Source organism: Diprion similis, chromosome 1 (genome assembly GCF_021155765.1).
Source record: "Diprion similis isolate iyDipSimi1 chromosome 1, iyDipSimi1.1, whole genome shotgun sequence".
Classification (NCBI taxonomy): domain Eukaryota; kingdom Metazoa; phylum Arthropoda; class Insecta; order Hymenoptera; family Diprionidae; genus Diprion; species Diprion similis.
The window spans coordinates 8,261,662-8,282,872 of NC_060105.1; the positions used below are offsets into that span (position 1 = coordinate 8,261,662).

Sequence of the window (21,211 nt, forward strand, 5' to 3'; positions counted from 1 at the left end):
CCATTTAACAACTCACGCGGGAGGAAGTCGTCTGGTTAATTAGGGATGACGCGATTCTACCGCGCATGCGATATCAAAAAGTTAAATTTGACGATTTCACTCTATAATGATATGAAAATCAAATTTCCTCTCATCTTCATTTGTTTCGCAATTATAAACCATGATAATCGGATCGATGATTTATTGTTGAAAACTGTAAAAGCATCCCTTCGGAACGATCATTTTTCACATTTTATTCCAGTCCAAAATAAAGTAAAATCAGATATGAATACGAATCTGATATATATGCACGCTATGTTTTATCCAAGTGTTCGCAAAACGATAATATATCTATAACTGTGAAAATAGGCTCAGCTGGTGGAGATACAGAGCGTGAGTGAATCCTCGAGCAATTTTCATTTCATCAGGGTACAAACGGTTTTAATTTTGATCAATCATGCTATTAGCGTACTTATTACGCGTATTGCAATTACATCGGAATCTAATCTGGTTTAGTATACCAAAACAAAGTCATCTCGTTGCTCGTAATACAATCATACATGTGTAACACATATCTACCTATACTGCAGTACATTAAATGGAACCGATACGACAATATTAAAAAATATAAAAACACATGTACCAGGTACACATGTGTACTAGTATAATGATTGACAAATCACCAGGCTACGAAAGCCCCCTTCCTCCCAGTAATTACCTTGGCAGTGAAAAGTGAAACCAATCTCAGACTCTAATTGCTCAACGAACTGAGAATAAGAGACCGTTTAACGGCTGAAATTAGACCAAGATAAACAGAACCATACAGACACCGTAAAACAGATTTATAGTACACGTGTATATACATGTATATACACATGAAACGACGTGTGTTATTGAATGAGTTACTTTATCCATTCGCCGGCTTTCTAATCACTGCATAGTGCAGGACATCGGAGTATCGACGAGGTTCGTATATATACGCATAAAATTTTGGCAAACGCATGATAAAGTAGGCATGATTCTGGGTTAGATCCACCCTTGCAATTAGGGTATACCTTATACGATGCTGGGTACCGTGGTTCAACTCCAAACTGACGACAGATGACGACCATATGTTGTACAATGTACATACAACCACCACACATGCACGTATATGTATAGTTATACTCTCTCCGCTGTAGTCATGTTTTGCGCTTCACCCTAATATCGGCTTTTAACGACGTCTATAAAGCGCATTATTATCGTTCCCAGTGCAGTTGTCCGATGGCCGAATCCTAAATTTGTTGACACACGCGTTTTACCGACAATTCGCACTTCGAACAAAAATGCGCTGTTTACACAGTGTATTAAGGTGAGAAAAAACAAATAAAAAAAAAAAAAGTAAAAAATTACGAGAAAAGGAGCAAGACAAAAATAATAATACACTTAAAGTTATAATTTAGTAAAGAAATTCGCTAAAACGTTACTATGATTTGAATCTTTGTCTGTATAAAAGTAAAAAAAAAAAAAAAAAAAAAAAACAATAGCAAGCAGAGGAATGTAAGAAAAAAATTAAAATATACAATCAAGCCTGCGATAATAATTATTCATGCGAATAATTTCGAACTGTTGACGTTGTATAATGTACATATACGTACATGAGTAACGGAATAACGTGATTTTTTATTTCATAATATACGGTTATTGCTGCAGCGCCGTTTCCGGGACGTTATACAGCGTTCTTTTTTTCAAACGAGTTAATTTCGCCTTCGGCATTTATTTTGTATAGTAAGTGAAGAAAAATATTTCAGGAATTTCGAGTAGGTACTAATATCAGCTGTATAGTGATTCTGAAATTGAGTAAACTTTTCGCCTGCTAATTTCAAGGCGGAAAAAAATTGAATCCAATCAAGATGAGAACCAGTTGCTTTGCATCAACCGCATGACATGTGCCGACAGAAATAAAGTAAAAAATTGGCAGACACGTAAGATCCCGATATTTTTCACTTATTCAGACTGTTAAGTAATTTACGTCACGGTTAGAAAACACGCGATCTACTCCATTGATTACATATTTTTGAAACGGAAATAGAAGCGGCTGCGATGTTAGCCAGAACTCTGCAAAGGATCTGTATACGTATATATGTATATAGACACACGACTCGAATTCCGGAGCCTCGTCTCGGTAAGATGAAGTTTTTTTCTTTAAAAATAATATTCACCCTGCGAAAAACAAGCAGCAGCTAATTTTTTCTGTATGCAAATTTCGGTATGAACGTAAAAATCATCGTCAGCAAGATACGAAGGTGCGATATATATGAGGTATTCCATCCCAAGTGTGTAAACCCGTGACCCTCACCCTCTCCGATTTTTTTGTTTTTTTTTCATATGATCGCATTGAGTCTAAAAGACACCCTCATATTTTTTTTAGATTTTTCCAAACATCCCTTATTTCGAGAAAAAAAAAAAAAAATTCAAAAAAACGCCATTTTTTTTTAAATCTGAAAAAAATCTCAAAATACCGTGATAACATATAAAAATTTTCAAGCTATCACCTGTAGTGGGCAGATTTTTTTTTTATGTGTTTTACGAGCTATTAACCTTCACAAAATTCCAAAAAAATTCTCAAATAGCTCACCTTGAACAGATATTGAATTATTTCGGTACTCAAAATGAATATAAAATTCATAATTGATAGTATAAAATTCATTCTGAGTACCAAAATAATTCAATATCTGCTCAAGGTGAGCTATTTGAGAATTATTTGGAATTTTGTGAACGTTAATAGCCTGTAAAACACATTTTAAAAAATCTGCCCACTACGGGTGATAGCTTGAAAATTTTTATATGTTATCACGGTTTTTTTTGAGAATTTATTCAGACTTTAAAAAAATGGCGTTTTTTTTTAATTTTTTTTTTTTCAATAAGGGATGTTTGAAAAAATCTAAAAAAAAATATGAGGGTGTCTTTTAGACTCAATGCGATCATATGAAAAAAAATCAAAAAAATCCGAGAGGGTGAGGGTCACGGGCTTACACACTTGGGATGGAATACCTCATATATATGTTTGGCTAAGATTTGCAGGTTGTAAAAATATTATTCACCGACTCCGTGCGTTGTAGAAGCACAACCAAGCAGAGAGATCCATAAATCTATAAACGGAAACACGTATCAGCGGCGTTTCGGTGCCGGCTATGCAGCATCGAGTGTATTGATTACAGGCGACGGGAGCGATGCACACGTCTGGCTTCACTCCACATTCATACGTAAATAAACTCCGACGCTCATTATGTTGTCCGGTCTTTCGCTGTTCAATCTTTTCACTTTTCATTTCCTTCTATGCTTTTCATAAACTTCGATAATACACGCAAGCATGTGCCGATAATCAATGGTAATATATGACGTATGATGCATTGATAACTCGGTACGCGTGCTTTAATCGAGTTACAAGATAACGAATTGTGTAAAGAATTCAACGGTATATAGGAGGGTAGGATCCAGGAAGTAACCGGTGAACAATGGCGTAACTAATAGCGATTTTCAGCGTTGATTGCATCGCATCCAATTCTGACTTGTTGGCAATTTCACCCTGAAGTTTCAATCGCTTTTCCAACTTTTCCAACTTTCAATTATTGTTTTACAGTGTACGCATAAAAGATCGTTTGTCATCGAACGTCGGAGGTCTATAAGAATAAGTTATTAACAAATATAAGCTAAAAAGATCGATTACAGTACGCTAAGATATATTTAAGCACCGCTCACGCCTTATTGGAATTAAAAATAAGAAAATTATACATCTCCAAGAATGATGACGCGTCATACCCAAGGTTCTCAACCTGACACAAGGCTTGTAAATCGAGTGAAATAAGAAGTTTTGCGTGCTTATTTTTTCCACTTCATCTTTGTATAACCAAGAAATAGATATAGCTGGTATCAATAAGTTTGACTCACCTCACACAGCTGAACAGACTGCGTTGAATCGTTACGGAGATCAGTGGGCGAATCTGGACGAGCCTTCTTCCCTCCTCGATCGTACCTCCTATACTTGCAGGGCATCGTAGAGCGGAGCTGTAGGATTGTTTGTTTCGTACGTCAGGATTACGCCGTGCTTTTATGAACTCAATGACAGGGTATTGCATAATCAAATTGTAATTAGATCGCGTTCGAAGGATTGAAGGAATGACGCAACTCCAAAGTCACTCGTCGATCACGTCGTTGCCCGCAATTACGCGAAGTATAACTACGTTGCGGAAAATTGCGCTGGCGTAAACGATTCAACGAATGAATATCCGTTTTTTCACACCTGCACAGTCTCGATTAACCCGCTTCGCCCCTTTCTATCGAAAAAGCGTGCATGACGTTTAAATCCAGACTAGTTCCACTAGATTCTGCAGCAGATTCGGCAGCCATCTTCAATTCATGACCACTTTCAACTTTTTACCAAAAAAGGCCAAAACTAAACTTGCAGGAAACTTCATTCTCTACAACTTTGATTGGAACCATAAATTCAAAATGGCGGCCAAAGTTACTGCAAAATCTGGACAAAATTCTTGATTTAGACTACAAATGACCGATGACACCCCCCCCCCCCCCCCCCCCCAACGTTTAGAAAGAGAAAATAGTCGTACCGAAAAATTGCAGTTTCAGGTCGTGTTAATCCGTATTAGAGCATCGAATTCCGGAGTCTAGACTCAGGGTAAGCCGAGTGTTGAGGGTTCAGGGTGGCGAGCAGGGGGAGAAGAGTTCCTTTACCCCGTGACGTCACTTCAGACTGCACGGCACCCACAGACCACAACGCAACCCTAACCGACTGATAAAACCCTTCATCACGAGAAACCCTGCCCTCCACTGCACTCAAGCACCCTTTGCAGGGGTTGAAGCATTGCACGAATGTTTATTTCTGCTCCTTCCGCTGCTTCACGGTCTGTAAACGAACCTACGTGGTTTTACAGAGTCACAGAATTTACAGAAACACGCGGATTCCTTCCAATCTAAGTTAAGACTGCGAGTCTCGTCCTTCCGATACGCGTGCTAAGCTTGCTTGATGAAAATAAACAAATGAATACGACGATCGTTTTGCGCGGATCAGTTTTTTTTTGTTTCGACGTAGCATCACTGACAGCTTAGTTCAGACCGATGGACTACCGTCGTAGTAGACGATATAGACATGATATTTATAAGAATCGTAAAATTTTACGCGTACATGAAAATATCTACTTACCTACATAATTTACTTTTCTATGTTGCAGAGTGATCCAAGTACAGCTTTCCTCAGGGCAGCGAGAGCGGGACAACTGGAAAAAGTTTTGGAGTACCTCGAGTCCGGAGTTGATATAAATGCTTCTAACGCTGTAAGATTAATTGTTTTGTGGTAATCTCTTTGATTGTGTATCATTCCGATACCTTTCCTTCGCTTTTCATTCTTATCATACCCAATTCCCCAAACAACGGGTAACTGTCTCGTAGAACGTATTTGTCTAGTTCGGTTTCGAACGTGCGTTCGCTAGCTTCGAGTCAATTCGCGAAACAGACGAAACAGTACCAGTCGGAATATAGCCACTCTTCATTTCTGCGATTCCTACGCAATCGAGCGAAGTCGATGATGGCTATGTTCAGATAAAAACCGAATTCAAAAAAGCACCTGACAGCTTCAAGGCAGGCAACACGCATCACGTCTTTTGCCCATATTAAACTCATTCGCTTCTAATCAGTGCCTCTAATGCATTGCATTATTTGTTATTACATTCAGACTGACGTTGAAAACGATATGTTTATTCTGGAAATAACTCAGTAAAAATGTAAGTCGTACTCTCGAAAAACTAGCGTATATACTGCGAATTTCTCTATTATAACCTCTTAGGCGGTTCTCCTCGGTGTTATGGAAATGTTAATATCGATTAAAATACATACCAAATCATATTTGTAACATACCGTATCATCATTGAGGTATTGAAGCCTTATTCTACATTCTACGATTGAATTCACTTCACCCATCAGAAATACATTTGAACCCACTTGACCCTCAACACATTTGTAACGTAATTTATACACGCACACATCTAAAATCTTGTTAAATCGAATATGAAATCTCATAGTGAAAGAATTGCTTACACTTTCTGGGTATCTGAAATTTTCTAAGTCTCCAGTGTGGTTGTTTTTCTTATAGTCAAGTTTGGTGCCTTTAAATTGTGAGAATTACTACTTTGGTGCTTATTGACAATCATTTTCTTACGTTACTGTATCCAATCCAATAGCGGTATCTAATAAAAGCATTTTATATTACAGAATGGTCTAAACGCTTTGCACCTAGCCGCTAAGGATGGCCACATAGAAATAGTCAGAGAACTTTTAACCCGAGGAGCTATCGTAGATGCTGCCACCAAGAAAGGAAATACAGCTCTGCATATCGCCTCACTCGGTAACTCAATATTCTATTTCATCCAGTTTGTGTCATATTCCTCAAGCGATGAAAATTATCTGCTGAAAGAATACCAACTGATTAATGTCTTGATATGAAATTCTTATTTAATAAGAAACACAATTCCATTGTTTCTTCAGCTGGGCAAGAGGAGGTTGTACATTTGCTCATTCAACGTGGCGCTTCTGTCAATGCCCAATCACAAAATGGTTTCACACCGCTGTACATGGCTGCCCAAGAAAACCACGACTCTGTTGTCAAGTTTTTGCTTAGCAAGGGTGCTAACCAAACTCTTGCCACTGAGGTAAGAAAAAATATGTTTTTTTATTCACTTGAAATATTTCTCTATAGAATTGATTGATTCCTGTTGAATTACCTTCATGTCAATCTGAAAGCACCAGCAAACTGAGATTGTTTAAAACATCACAACCTTGCATTTTAATTTATGAATACGTATGTTGTATATTTTGCAAATTCAATGAATCCTAAAATAAAGAGACATTTTCTAATCGTGCAATTGTGTTCACAGGATGGATTTACGCCATTGGCTGTGGCTATGCAACAGGGTCACGACAAAGTAGTAGCGGTACTACTCGAAAGTGATACAAGAGGCAAAGTACGTCTACCAGCTCTTCACATTGCTGCAAAGAAAGACGACTGCAAAGCTGCTGCGTTGCTTTTACAAGTAAACCTTTTTACTTCTACTTCGTGCTGTTTATAAGAAAGAATGTTGAAAAAGTAGATAAATTCGATATTCAAAAGCAATCAAAATTCGTTTTGTCATGTGTTATAACATTTGATTTACATTGAGCTTTATTTACAGAACGATCACAATCCAGATGTTACTTCAAAAAGTGGTTTCACACCCCTTCACATTGCAGCCCATTACGGCAATGACAGGATAGCTTCTCTACTTTATGAAAAAGGGGCAGCAGTTAATTTCACCGCAAAGGTAATCTGACCTGAAACATCAATTACAAACATCAGTTCATCAAACGACGAATTGTGCAGTTTCGTTGACTTATAGCGTTCCGAAATAAGTCATTACTCTCAGAACCTCAAGCCCATATATGGTATCATTTGTGGTACATGTCACAAAGCAGTCTTACTAGTTGTATTAATGGTTCAGCTGTTTTCAGTGATGTTTTATGCACAAAATGTGTTTGTTAGGTGTATTAGGCATAGAGATTTTTGTTGAGATGAGTATCTGATAACAGTGAAACTTGATTTTCAGCATAATATAACGCCAATGCACGTCGCAGCAAAATGGGGGAGAATAAAAATGGTGAATCTGCTTATGTCCAAAAATGCGAACATCGAAGCAAAAACGAGAGACGGGCTCACGCCGCTTCATTGCGCAGCTAGATCTGGTCATCACGAAGTAGTAGATATACTAATAGAAAATGGAGCACCTATTGGTTCTAAAACGAAGGTAACCTACCAGGAATTCAACATTGTCCAAGACGTCTTTATTTTATACTCCCATTTCAAATATTCCATTTCTCAGAATGGACTTGCCCCACTGCACATGGCCTCTCAAGGTGATCACGTTGATGCTGCTCGTATTCTACTTTACCACGGAGCACCGGTCGACGATGTGACGGTTGATTATCTGACTGCGTTGCACGTAGCAGCTCATTGCGGACATGTTCGAGTAGCTAAACTTTTACTCGACAGAAATGCAGACCCTAATGCCAGAGCCTTGAATGGTTTTACACCTCTTCACATTGCTTGTAAAAAGAACAGAATAAAAGTCGTTGAACTGCTTCTTAAACACAGAGCCAGCATTGAAGCAATGACAGAGGTATAGGTGTTCTTAGATATGAGTGTGATAGATTAGAATCCCAATTTTATGAGCTTCATATTAAAGAGATGAAATTATTTTTCAGTCCGGCCTTACACCTTTACATGTTGCAAGCTTCATGGGATGCATGAACATTGTCATCTATTTACTTCAACACGATGCTAGTCCAGATATTCCAACTGTGCGGGGAGAAACCCCCCTGCATTTGGCTGCTAGAGCAAATCAGACCGACATCATCAGGATTTTATTAAGAAACGGAGCTCTAGTTGATGCCAGAGCGAGAGTAAGGATATTTCAATTTTTTACAGAGCGGAAAGACCGATACTTTTTTGTTAATCAACAATATATCTGAATACTTTTTTTGTTTTAATCGAACATTGATCCAAACGTGCTATCAAATTCCGAAATATTTTTTCATTTTCTCACTGTTGCACTGCGAGATAGTTGAATTTCTACTTATGTATGTGGGATTTGTTAGAGTAAACTGTTTGCAGTTACTCGGTTTTTATGGGTCGTTTCTTGTGAATTCCTTCTAATTCGATAACTTTCAACAATCTTTTTACAGGAAGACCAAACCCCATTACATGTTGCATCACGGTTGGGTAACGTTGACATTGTGATGCTGCTTTTACAACACGGTGCGGATGTTGATGCGACTACGAAAGATTTGTATACCCCGCTTCACATTGCAGCTAAAGAAGGCCAGGAAGAGGTGTGTAATTATTATGAAAATCGATTATAACAATTATGGCTGAAGTTTGCAAGTGGAAGAATTGTCACGTTGATTACTACGTCTTTCATTTATAGGTGGCATCTGTCTTGCTTGAAAATAGGGCATCGCTCACCGCTACGACCAAGAAAGGTTTCACACCGTTGCACCTTGCTGCAAAATATGGAAATATGAATGTGGCGAGGCTTCTGCTGCAGAAAGATGCTCCTGTCGATGCTCAAGGAAAGGTGAGGTCTAGGAATATTGATTATTATAACGATATATGTTATTTTTGGAAATATCCTAGAGTTTTTCCTTAATCTGTTTATATAGTACATTAAACAGAGGCTTGGCAAAGTGTAATTAAATAATTAGCAACTATCAAGCCTAAAACTTTGCTGTGTTAAATTTTTTGAATATCGTACTCCACATGGATAACCAAATGTTGTATAATTTTGATTGTCGTATCGTTATTTTACACTTTTTTAACATGCATACTTACGTAACTAACAACTCAGAATGGAGTCACACCGCTTCACGTTGCATCCCATTACGACCATCAGAATGTGGCCCTACTTCTTCTTGACAAGGGAGCTTCTCCTCATGCAATGGCTAAGAATGGTCACACTCCGTTACACATTGCGGCTCGTAAAAATCAGGTACCCTCGTTGAATATTTATAATGTCAAGTCTATTTACTTGTGTAGTAGTGATGAATATAGATTATTTCATACCTATGAAAATATCTAATTACATCGAGTAATTCATGAAATGATCAATGATTCCTTTACACCAACTTATTTATTCTTAATTTTCATGATACACAGATGGATATCGCCACAACACTATTAGAATACGGAGCAAAAGCAAACGCAGAATCAAAGGCTGGTTTCACACCTTTGCACCTGAGTGCTCAGGAGGGTCATACCGATATGTCAACTTTGCTTATTGAGCACAAAGCAGATACAAATCACAAAGCGAAGGTACTACCCTTGCATCGCATAATTTGCGTTTAATTACCTACTTCGTCAAGAATATTAAGTATCTATTTTACATATTAATTACAGAATGGTCTAACACCATTACACTTGTGTGCACAAGAGGACAAAGTTAACGTTGCGTCCATCCTGGTCAAAAATGGAGCTGAAATTGATACGAAAACGAAGGTAAGATACACTGAAATAGCTATAATCGAATCGAAACGTTATTATCGAAATATGCAACACTACGATTGGTTCAGCATGTAGGTATATATCTATATGTTTATGCGTGTTAGATCTAATAGAATTGTCACAAATTCAATAATGAGTGTCATAATTAGCCTTGTACAGACTAGTGTGAACTTCTACGATCAGTAGCACACAAAGTTCTTGAGTTGGTTCTTGATCACAAACAATCATGTGCATTCGAATAGGTGGTAGTCTATTTTACAGTCAAGTTAGAAAAAATCAGTTCATAGGAATGAAAAATTCAGTATATTAATTACCGTAGGAAGTGACAATCAATACAATTGTAATTGCTAATTTTTATAGGCTGGTTACACACCGTTGCATGTAGCAGCACATTTTGGTCAAGCAGCAATGGTACGTTTCCTGCTGAGATCGGGAGCAGGTGTCGATAGCAGTACCGGTGCCGGTTATACACCATTGCATCAAGCTGCGCAACAGGGGCATACCCTAGTTATTAATTTGCTGTTGGAGAGCAAAGCAAAGCCTAATGCAGTTACCAATGTGAGCAAAATCCTAGCTTTTATCTAATAAAATGAAAGCAATCGATAGAATGAAATCTAGCAACCAGTTTGTAAAAGTATAAAGTATGACTGAGTGTTGCGGGAATTAAAAAACCCTTATCATAACTGTTAAATGGTGAGGAGAAATTTTATCTCTTTCGCATTGTTTTATAGTGGAAAAGCTCTTAAGATTCATTCTAGAGAGTGAAAATTACAAGTCATTAACCAACACATTTCATGAAGTAATTTTATGTTAAATAGAATGGGCAAACAGCTTTGGACATAGCACAAAAATTAGGATACATCAGTGTTGTTGAAACTTTGAAAGTGGTAACCGAAACTGTCATCACGACAACGCATACCGTTACAATTGAAGAGAAGTACAAGGTACAAGCACCAGAATCGATGCAGGAGACATTCATGAGTGATAGCGAAGACGAAGGTGGTGAGTTTCCATAGTTTTTTTATTTTTAGCAAAATCTTTATTTGTAGTTTGTACTCTGGTTCAAAGCTATTTTCACTAGCTTAACGGGTACAAAATATCTTATAGATGCAATTATTATGTACATTATAGTACTCTTGCCTCATTAATTTGCAGCTATTCGTTATGCAGTTGAGTTGTTTTTGTGTTTTATCTTAAAGCTGATAAGCAACATGTAACTTATAGCATTTTCAACTGGTTACACCAGGTGTCTACTAAAGTCTTCCACTGTGGTTTACTTGTACGCTGTATTACTTGCAATGTTGGACCATGTTCATGTAACTAGTTCAAAAAGCTATAATATGTGGACATATATCAGATGGATGCATCCAAAGGTTTCTTGTACAAACTTAGGTAGAAAGCAAAATTACTTATCTCTCCAGTAAATGCCGCAATCATGCATATTATTTACAAAGTAGCCACACGCTTAGTAATTTACCATTAGTAATTAAATATTAGTTTTTGAGAACGAGTCGAGTATTTATAATCAATTGAATAATTATCTGGTTATTTCTCGTATCTCACTGAATTCTTCTGCTCAATTCACTGAATTACTGCTACCTGTGCATAGTACACAGGATTCTTGCAGAGTAAATTTTGATATCTCAATATGCTTAGAGGTATTGTAAATTGACAGAGCGCATTGAATAATTTAATTTACTCATTTAACCCAGTAAGTGGAACAGATGATTCTCAATTCTCAATCATGAAACTACGATCATAAAGTTGTATGATATTTATTCCTGCATGTCCATAGAAATTTCCATATACATCTGTTGCATGCCGCACCTGCAATCACTCCCGACTTATTTTCATGTAAGACAAGCTTTAGCATGTACTCTTTATATAGGTAAATTACGTTGGATTTTACTCTTTAGTAGCTTTTAGATGGAAGCAATATCGTAACAGCATGTTTCGTTCTTAGTTAGCTTTGCATTGGAATTCCTGAATATTGACGTCATTCCTTTCCCATGCCAATTAAATACGAGGGTTTCAATATTGCCATGGTTTTAGGGCACGGAACATTATCAATGTTGACGCTAGTTACCACTATTAGACGATAGACGTTTTTTGAAGTTTATTGGATGTCTAGGTATCATCAGCAGAAAAGATTTCTCATAGCTCAGATTAGTGACCTTTTGTTTATAAACTTCTTTGTTGAAATATGTTTCATTGATGAACAGTATGTATCATTTTGCTTCTCTTGTTATGTTGAAATTTGCATTTATTTTGCTAGAGCATGTGTTTAGCACAAAGTTCACTGGGTTGTTATCATATTTAATGTTAAAATAAAACTTTCTACTGAAATTTGAAATTTTTTTAAATTTGATGACAATTCACCATTCTGCTGAATTACATTCATAGTTTTGTGTAATTCCAACAATAATATAATTATTGTATTATCATGATAATGAAATTTTTGGAAGTTTTCTTCACGATCAGTTATTATATAACAGTGCTTAAGATAATTGTGTATTACTTCACTTTCCTAATATTTCTGTAGTTTAGAATACCTATTGAAACCACCCAGTGAATAGTGAATTTGAAGAAGAAAAAAAAAATTCAATAAATGTTAGGGAATACATATTTATGGTAAACTACCCCTGACTACCTTACTTGACGGTATACGATATAGGTGGCGACGAAATTGGTATGGCAGCCATGAATGTGTACGGGCAGCCGCCTCATGCGCAACATGTCTACCTCCCTTCCTACTACCAGGGCCAAATGACCTATACTAGTAAGTTGAAGCTCTCTGTGTGTCTCTCGCTCATTCTTGTTTCATGTTCCTCGTCACCCCCTTGTACAATCCATACACTCACTCCTATTCATTTATTCGAACTTTCTTCTATATACAGCTTATCGCAGAAATTGACATAAATTTATATTACGTTACTTATCATTAGGCTTATGTATATTTACACAATTCAAACCGAAATTCTAAATTATAGCTATACAGAAGTTTTAGGATATTTTCGTTTTCTCAACGTTTTGACGGTCATCTGCCTTACTCCTTCCTTGCATTCAAATAGTTTTACTTTTAGTAGCTGAACAGTTCAAATACAACTCTTTTCATTTGCTTTCTCATTAATATGCTGGTCAAATTGTTGACAAACTGACAGTCTGATGGACAGAATTAAGTAATATATATTTACCTTTGATATTAAATTGTCATGTAAAACTGCATAGCGTGCCAAATGTTTTAAATTGTTACGAATTTACCTACTGGTGTATGGAGAGTAACGTCGGAATCGAGATCGTTGGATTATCGAATGATATACCCAAAGGAATATTCGCAACCAAAGTTTCCTGCAATTTCATTCGTTCTTTGCTTTACTGTATAAACATTAAAATCTATAATTAGTTTCGATATAGGTCAGATTATATTTATAGAACAGCTAAATGTTCAAACTCCAAACGGCGTTGAATTTAAAAACTTCCGCGGTACACCGCAATGTACCAATTTTTCAACAATATCTCTTTACTTTAACAGGAGTTCTGTTTTGTACAGAAGAAGAAGAAACTTCATTAATATTTCTTTTATTTCGTAATGTAAATACGACCATGTCTCTTAGTTCAATAAACCTACTTGCATGGGTTTTATTGATTGATTACACAACCCAATGTGCATTGTGTAATTATATGTATATGTGTACGTCAACTCCCGTAATTAAAAACCCTTATTTGTGATGTGCAAACATGCGCTGGTTATATGCACTAACAACAGCGAAGTTTTATGTGTAATGTCGTTAAAGAAATATAGGGCATACTATTGTTAATGGAATTTGCATAGTAATGACTTGTATAAAAGTTCCCACTATTATGCTAGCCGAGTGACATCTGTTATGTGTACGGTATGTTTTGATGCGGCTCCTCTCTTTTTCTCTCTACTACTACCTGTTACGTAAGACAGGATCTGCGGCCTTGTTTCGTGCCTCTTGTTTTCTGGTTAAGCTAGTTTGACTTAGGCTGGCCAAGTGCCAAGTTCGATTCTGCCCACCAAAATATTCCATTTTATATAACTAAGCAAAACCACTGAGTCTTAACAGTTTGTGCGTATTTATCCAGTTCCGAGTAGAGCGCAAGCTATCGATCGATCAAGGAATGCATTTAATTGAAAAATTATAAAAGTGTCATTCGTATTATTTCACAAGATTCATATCCGTGGTATTCAGGCTGTACATCACTGCTAGGCTTGCCAGCCGCTAAGTGTTCAGTGTTATTAGTGAAAAAAAAATTCTCCTTATTGCAATTTTTGCAATACCGACTAATATTTCAAAATTTAAAAATAAATTATTAAACAAATATTTGTGGCAAAAGATAATGAACCAAAAAGCGATCAACCTCTCAGAATTTTTTTACTTAGTCACAAATTTTTGCCCATATTAGTAGTTCTTATAGTGAATTTTCATATATCATCTTTACTCACAATAGCTTCAGATTTTATAGTGATTCATTCGTTCCGATATCAACAGCATAAAATTTGTGAAGTTAATAAATTATATGTTGTTGCTTTATCACATTGCTTACGTCTTACCGCAGACTAAGATAAAGATACGATTCAAAAACAAAATTCTCGTTTCATCTCACTTACAATCAATTTCAAGGTAAAAGGTTATCGCTTGGGTGCTTGTTAAAAACAAGTATAAATATAACATTGTGTAAATATCAATTGCGAAATCGTGGGCCAATGGATCTTATTATAAAATTAGTGATTCATGGAATGAGGTCACATTTCTAAGCTTGTGCTGAACAAGTATCAATTCTAAGACAGTCGCTGTTCCTGGCCTGCCCGCTGCAGATGTGAAGGTAGACAAAGTTAAAGACCGGTAGGCACCGTTGGAGTGAATCGGGTGATTTATCGCAAATTGTGTACTTGTTACTTGAAGAAGAGAAGTGAACTTTTTTTTCAAACGATTTATAATCTGATTTTGGTGTTGAAAATGAACTCGCAGTGCTCGAAGAACTACCATTTACCGAACTCAATAACATTTACTAGTGTGCATTTAAGCTTATTAAACTACACACAAACCTCATAACATTCGATTGAAAACAGTGAATAATTTGAGTATTCTATACTGCAATAAAATTTTGTGGATCAAAGTGTCGTAGAAATTGTGCTGCATTATTTCTTCTGAAGAACAAGAAAATTTTTTTCATAACTACTTTACCTACAGTAAACTATTTTTATTTTGTGACATTGTACACGACACACTAAACTGTTTGCACGGTGCATAAATACTTTATCGTATAGAAAATTGTTTCTGGAAAATTAATTTAAACATTTAACAAATATAATATTATAAGGTACTTGTTATTGAGACTGCCCAATAAATCGACCATTAATAATACAAAACTAAAATAATAATCATAACTTATTTCAAAGAAACGTGTTATACATCCAAAGTATTCCTACCACTCTATTCAAGCTCGATTTACGTACTTGCTTTTTCAATCAATTATAATTAATCGAGTTATTTGTGGACCAATACCAATATGCCGTTAGAAAAGGTAAAGCACAGGAAAAAACCAAAGAAGATGGCTTGCTGTGGGTGCGCCCGTAACAGGAACAGCGACCTGATGTGTAAATATGTTAATAATTGTTCAAAAAATAATTTTATGCTGATAAAAATATTCCATCTCTCCTAACTCATCAGATCAGTTATTGAATTACGCATTACTATTTCATTTATACTAACCAAGAATGGCCTTTTAACGATTGCAGTTGACCCAAAGATGTCATGTCTGGACGTGATCTAATTCGCTCGATGTTGTAATTATCTGACATTCTTGATGTGAAAAATTTCTTACCATAATTAGAACCCAACTTTGACGCTGTGAGCATTATCCTGGAAAATGATACGTGTTAAAACTCCTCAAATTTATACAATTAAAGTTTCAAAGAACAGAAGTATAGTGTCAATTGCGATTCATACCCTATGTGCGTGTATATAGGTTGAATAATTGGGCTGTGCTGGCACCCATTGAGAAGATGATTCAAAGAGAACGGTGCTTCGTGATGGTTGACAGATCAACCGTTAGGACAGAAAAGGAACCAATTACAGCTATTAACCATTAGCCCGTGAAATAGCTTTGAAGGTTGCCTCGGGTGTTCGCTGTAGCTGACTAATTACATCTGCTTCAATTATATGTAGGAATGAGTAAAAAGGTCATCCATAACAATCTGTAATTTTTTTAATACCTCTATTATGTATTTAAATAATTGTGAAATATTTTTCATTCATACATAAACCTGTAATGTCACTGGATTTACGTCTTTTGCTGAATAGTAAAACTTGAGTAAAATATTTAAATGTCAATCGATATTCTAATCTTTATCAATACATCATTTCAGAGAAAGATTTTATCGAGACAATTTTTTATTCCCTCGTACGTCAATGGTTATCATTATCTAATTATTATCAATACTTAAATGCTGATAAATAATACGCTAATACGTCAGAGAGGTATTAAATTACTCGTAAATTCCCAAGCTATTTACTGATGTTCTGCAGTTCCATTCAATTACTTTGAGAAAAAAAATTCTTCTCCTCAAAGCCTCTCGATGCATTACATATTGAAGAAATTGTCAAAATTTGGTGCAAAGTTCAAAAAAAATAAAAATACGAAATGTAAGTGAAACAATTTTTCATTTTCCATCCGGGCAGCAGAAGTGTTACGAGTTTTAGGCTTTTTAAACGCAAAAACTGACTCGCTTACGTCGATGCTCTAAAAATATATCTAGATGTATAAATACGTGAATTAGGCGTGATAATTGATGTGGATGTAGAGTAAACATAAAACTAACAAAACCGGTGAGAAAAAACACAAAGCTAATGACTTCTGACCTCAAATCATCGCTATTTTAGTCCGTTTGACTTAATGTTTAACACAACAATGCTTGCATATGCAATTGGGTCAAGCGGAACAAGCAGGCTTACATAAATTCTCGGAAGCTATACGCTCTTTCTCTATACGACACTAATTCAATTCTGTATGATTATATCTAATTGACTCAGATTTTCTGCAGATATTCAATGTTGCCAGAAAAATGTAGGGCATTACTTTCTGAAGTCAGCTTCAAAGATAGATTGAACTAGAGAGAAACAGATTTAATCTGATATGTTATGAATACATATGTGCTACTCGCAACTTTACAAATTCCTGTACATATACCTATGTACATACATATACATATTCCTCTATTCAAATACAAGTATAAGACAGTATACTGAGAATATAAATATAGGTTGCCTTGGGGCGTTCGCTTTTGCGTGAAATATCATTAAATTGGTATAAACATTAAATAAACCTTTAAATTTGAAACGTAGTTGAAAGGCTTTATAAATAATTAAGCGGAAAATAAATCTTCAGCTTGCTGGCAATATCTGAAATGTTGTAACCGCGCGTTACTTCAATCTCGAAACCGAAACTACAGCTTACCTTATATTTAAGTTGCCCAATTATCATACGCATCAGCTGAATTATCTTCGTATGATATACATGCCTATATTTCCCTCATAGATGCTGTATCTACGCCTAAAATTAATCGTATGAGCAAACAATATGTGCAAAGACTGAAATTTTCCTAATGCAAAGAAAAATGTTTTGTAAATATTTAAATAATGAATTATATTGTAGTAATTTTCTAAATGTGTCATACTGAAAAAATTCACATTAGTCTCGACGTTAGTCATGTTTCGTTTTAACATTTCCTCATTATTACCGTGACATCACTGATTTGGTAAGTGTAGGCTGAAGTTGTAGGCGGCTGGACAATTGGATCATTACGACTTACATTCTTGAAATATCTGTTAGCTCATTTTAAATGCAATCAGTCTACAGTTACAACTCGATATGTGATGCTCGTGGCTGAGAATTTTCCTTGCTTCAAAACATTGGTGACATTTAGACGAATCACTTGAAATGTAAATGAACGTCATTGTTTTACTGTTGTCAGTTAAACTGAGTGCTTATGTTATTCAGTATTTCTTATATTACCAAGTTTTCGTTCAATTAATACACAGCACTGATGTTATCACAAATGTGTAAAATGTCTAACAAGAAATAATACGTTTCTAGTGTTTTGAAAGATATATTAAACAATGAATAGTGATTTTCCACATGCATCGACCGGATACTATTTTTTCATAGACTAATTCAAAATATCCAAACAACTCTGATAAAGTAAATTCACCTTTATCTGTGCCCCACTATCAAAGTAGATGAAACGCTATCCATAAAATTGAGCAACACAGATGCTATCAAGAGCATTTATAATTCTATGATTGGAAAAATGTCGCGTCTTGCTGATAAACAGTGTTTTCTCAGTGATTACTGGGTCGCGGTGCTGGTGATTCAAGTAATTCGTTGGGACTGACACAAATCAATACACCCACTACATTGATATAGTATGGGTGAAAATATTGCAAAATTACTGGATTCTGGTTTTCTATACATTGCACACTAATAAATTAGATAGTGCTCCAACACTGCATCATTTAAGCGTACTTGAATATATGTAACCGAAGCATTTCAATCCACACAACGATAACTCTTGTTTCATTTGATTTACCTAGTTAATCAATGCTCTCCAAAATTGAAAAACATATCCATTCAATCAATCGATCATGATTCCTTATAGGCGAAGATCCGATGTTAAGCGACCAACAGCAGTACCGTTACATGACTGTTGACGATATGAAATCAATGGGTGATGACTCTATGCGCCTCAATGTAACTGATGATGAAAGAGACAATCGACATTCTGGAGGTAAAATTATTTTCATATCTTGTACGACTACTGCCATTAATACAGCCAAAAATCCATCATTTTATCGTTATAATCTCTAATTTCAGCTCCAACTATAACAGAAATGATTACAAAAGAAAGCTATCACAGATCAAATGCCGCAAATCACAAGCCAGACAATGTGGACATCAACAGGCATCCAATTCACGTTGGGTATGTATTCTCATACTATATTTATTTGACACCTGTTATCGCCACCTCTAAAGTTATAAATTACTCCATGGAAAACTATGTAATATGCTAACGATTGAATAGAATAACGAAATATTCGGTGATGGTGAAATTCTCATTGCAGTGATTGAAATAAAGAGTGCATCATACTGCCTTGATACATTTTTTAGACTTTCTTTCGTTGTGTTGAAAATCATAATACATCGAGTATAGAATTATTATGTGAGGTAAAATCCCGTAAAAAAAAAATCTCTGTAAACAAACCTACTCAACTTCTAGCATAAAAATTCCCCTTTGGGAACCGAGGATAAAGCGAAAAACCTAAAACACGCTTGTAATACAAAAAAAAAAATGTAAAGCATTACAAAATACTTGCTTTTCAATTAAATGTACGTGGTTCTAATATGGAAACTCGTCTCGAGTGTTTACGTTAATCTCTCACTACTTCGATAAACTGGATTAAACTCTTGTCTAGCTTAATTTCGTAGTTCACAAATAATGTGACGAAAAATCCTGTACTTCTTTCTATAATTTCTGATCGTGTACAACATACGACAAGGGAATTCTACCACTCTAGTCGAGGTTGTGCATTTGAGCCTTCAGCCAATTAGGCTACCTGTATATCTTCACATAGATATCACTGACATATTTTACAATGATCTCATCAACGAATTATCCATTTCCAATTGTCGTTTAGGATCTCGCTTAGACAAATTCTGATGTACATACTGAAGTAGCCTTGATTAAAACCAGAAAGTAACGATATTGTGTATTATAGTGTGATTTGGAGAGTGTTGGTGAAAGACTGCTTGCTACTAACAATGTAATAGTTGAAATTAAACTTTCAAAGGGCTTTAAAATAAATCTAAATGAAATTATGATTGAAATGTATTTCCATTCGAGCGTACTTCATCTGATGTGTTCTTTTTCTTATGGACGACTTATCAGTTATTTAGCAGCTCGTCTTTACGCAAGAGTTGCCATTTAGTTAAAATTGACATAATGCTACAGTTGCTCACTACGTATCGAAAAACAATGAAGGCATGTTTCTTAAAAAATAGGGCACATATATTTATCTCGATTCTTATACGTGACCTTCCAATCCAATTGACGTGTTTGACATTTCAACATACATGCAACCTTTATGCCTCTCGTTAATAATCAGCTACGAGACAAATACGAAAATTTTCATATTCAAAAATCGATTTTCACGTTAATTACCTCAAATTTGTCTCAAATCCTGAAAATGATGGATGGAATGATGATGTGTATCGTGTGGTAGTTACTTGGCATGGATATTCAATAATGAAAATTGCATTCTAGATATAATATTTATTCAGCAATTTTTTTTCTTTTTAGTAACAATGCTATAATCGTAACTATATAAAAATATTTTGAAATAATTTGATCAACCTAATGTCATGTAACGCAACAAATTACAAATGTAATATGCAAATAACTATTCTGCAAATCATTTATTTAATTCGGAAATTATAATGGTCAATATTTTTAATCTTATGAGAATTTGAAGCCGGGTACAAAGAAGTTGAAATAATTATAGCTTCACGTTTCAAAATAATTTACCAAGTACACAGCAGTGATCATGCAGACTCTTATTAAAATTGAGATTCTTTGTTTAAGAATATTTATAGATGAAGTTTTAAATAAAAACGATGTATAATCGTCCATATGACTGTTCATATTACAAATAATGTTACATTGATAAACGTATCGGCAAACTAGCAGAATGTGAACTGTTTTTTGAAGATCGGATCGGATGTAACTTGAAATCACCATACATCTGTCGACGCCTCATCTCATTCGCTGCACCCTCAAAATAGTTTTCTAGTAGCACCCTGGTAGCATTTAGAAATTGTTATTGATATTAAGTAAACAATGAAATGCAGATATTGCAGCACTGCACGATATGCTAGCATGAGCACGTCTTAAAGCTAAATTCGATAATCACGTATAGTTCTGTTCTGAGATTAGCGCGTCAATAGTGTCGTTAAACACATCACTGGCAGCCCTTGGTATCGTGCCTAAAGGACAAGGGATGTGGAGGGACAGGTACATTATATACCCCTTTTTATAATTTTGCTTTATTTATTTTAAAGTTGTATCTTTCT

General features: G+C 35.5%; 1 protein-coding gene across 22 annotated transcripts in view; it reads left to right on the forward strand.

Annotated features, from left to right (window-relative positions):
• The window catches only part of LOC124407472 (ankyrin-2-like), a 99,509-nt gene that overhangs the window by 40,770 nt on the left and 37,528 nt on the right, over positions 1-21,211 (forward strand). For 15 of the 22 annotated variants that reach the window (XM_046883772.1, XM_046883690.1, XM_046883729.1 and 12 more), the window contains exons 3-21: positions 5,208-5,309; positions 6,244-6,376; positions 6,517-6,680; positions 6,906-7,061; positions 7,200-7,328; positions 7,611-7,808; positions 7,884-8,180; positions 8,266-8,463; positions 8,746-8,892; positions 8,988-9,137; positions 9,408-9,548; positions 9,716-9,871; positions 9,956-10,054; positions 10,421-10,618; positions 10,879-11,062; positions 12,735-12,839; positions 18,744-18,872; positions 18,959-19,064; positions 21,075-21,152. In XM_046883772.1, coding sequence (XP_046739728.1) covers positions 5,208-5,309; positions 6,244-6,376; positions 6,517-6,680; positions 6,906-7,061; positions 7,200-7,328; positions 7,611-7,808; positions 7,884-8,180; positions 8,266-8,463; positions 8,746-8,892; positions 8,988-9,137; positions 9,408-9,548; positions 9,716-9,871; positions 9,956-10,054; positions 10,421-10,618; positions 10,879-11,062; positions 12,735-12,839; positions 18,744-18,872; positions 18,959-19,064; positions 21,075-21,152 — 2,870 coding nt within the window. Of the gene's footprint in view, positions 1-5,207; positions 5,310-6,243; positions 6,377-6,516; positions 6,681-6,905; positions 7,062-7,199; positions 7,329-7,610; positions 7,809-7,883; positions 8,181-8,265; positions 8,464-8,745; positions 8,893-8,987; positions 9,138-9,407; positions 9,549-9,715; positions 9,872-9,955; positions 10,055-10,420; positions 10,619-10,878; positions 11,063-12,734; positions 12,840-15,489; positions 15,684-17,842; positions 18,028-18,743; positions 18,873-18,958; positions 19,065-21,074; positions 21,153-21,211 lie in introns of those variants that run through there. The other 7 variants (XM_046883661.1, XM_046883669.1, XM_046883701.1 and 4 more) reach the window with 6 other exon arrangements.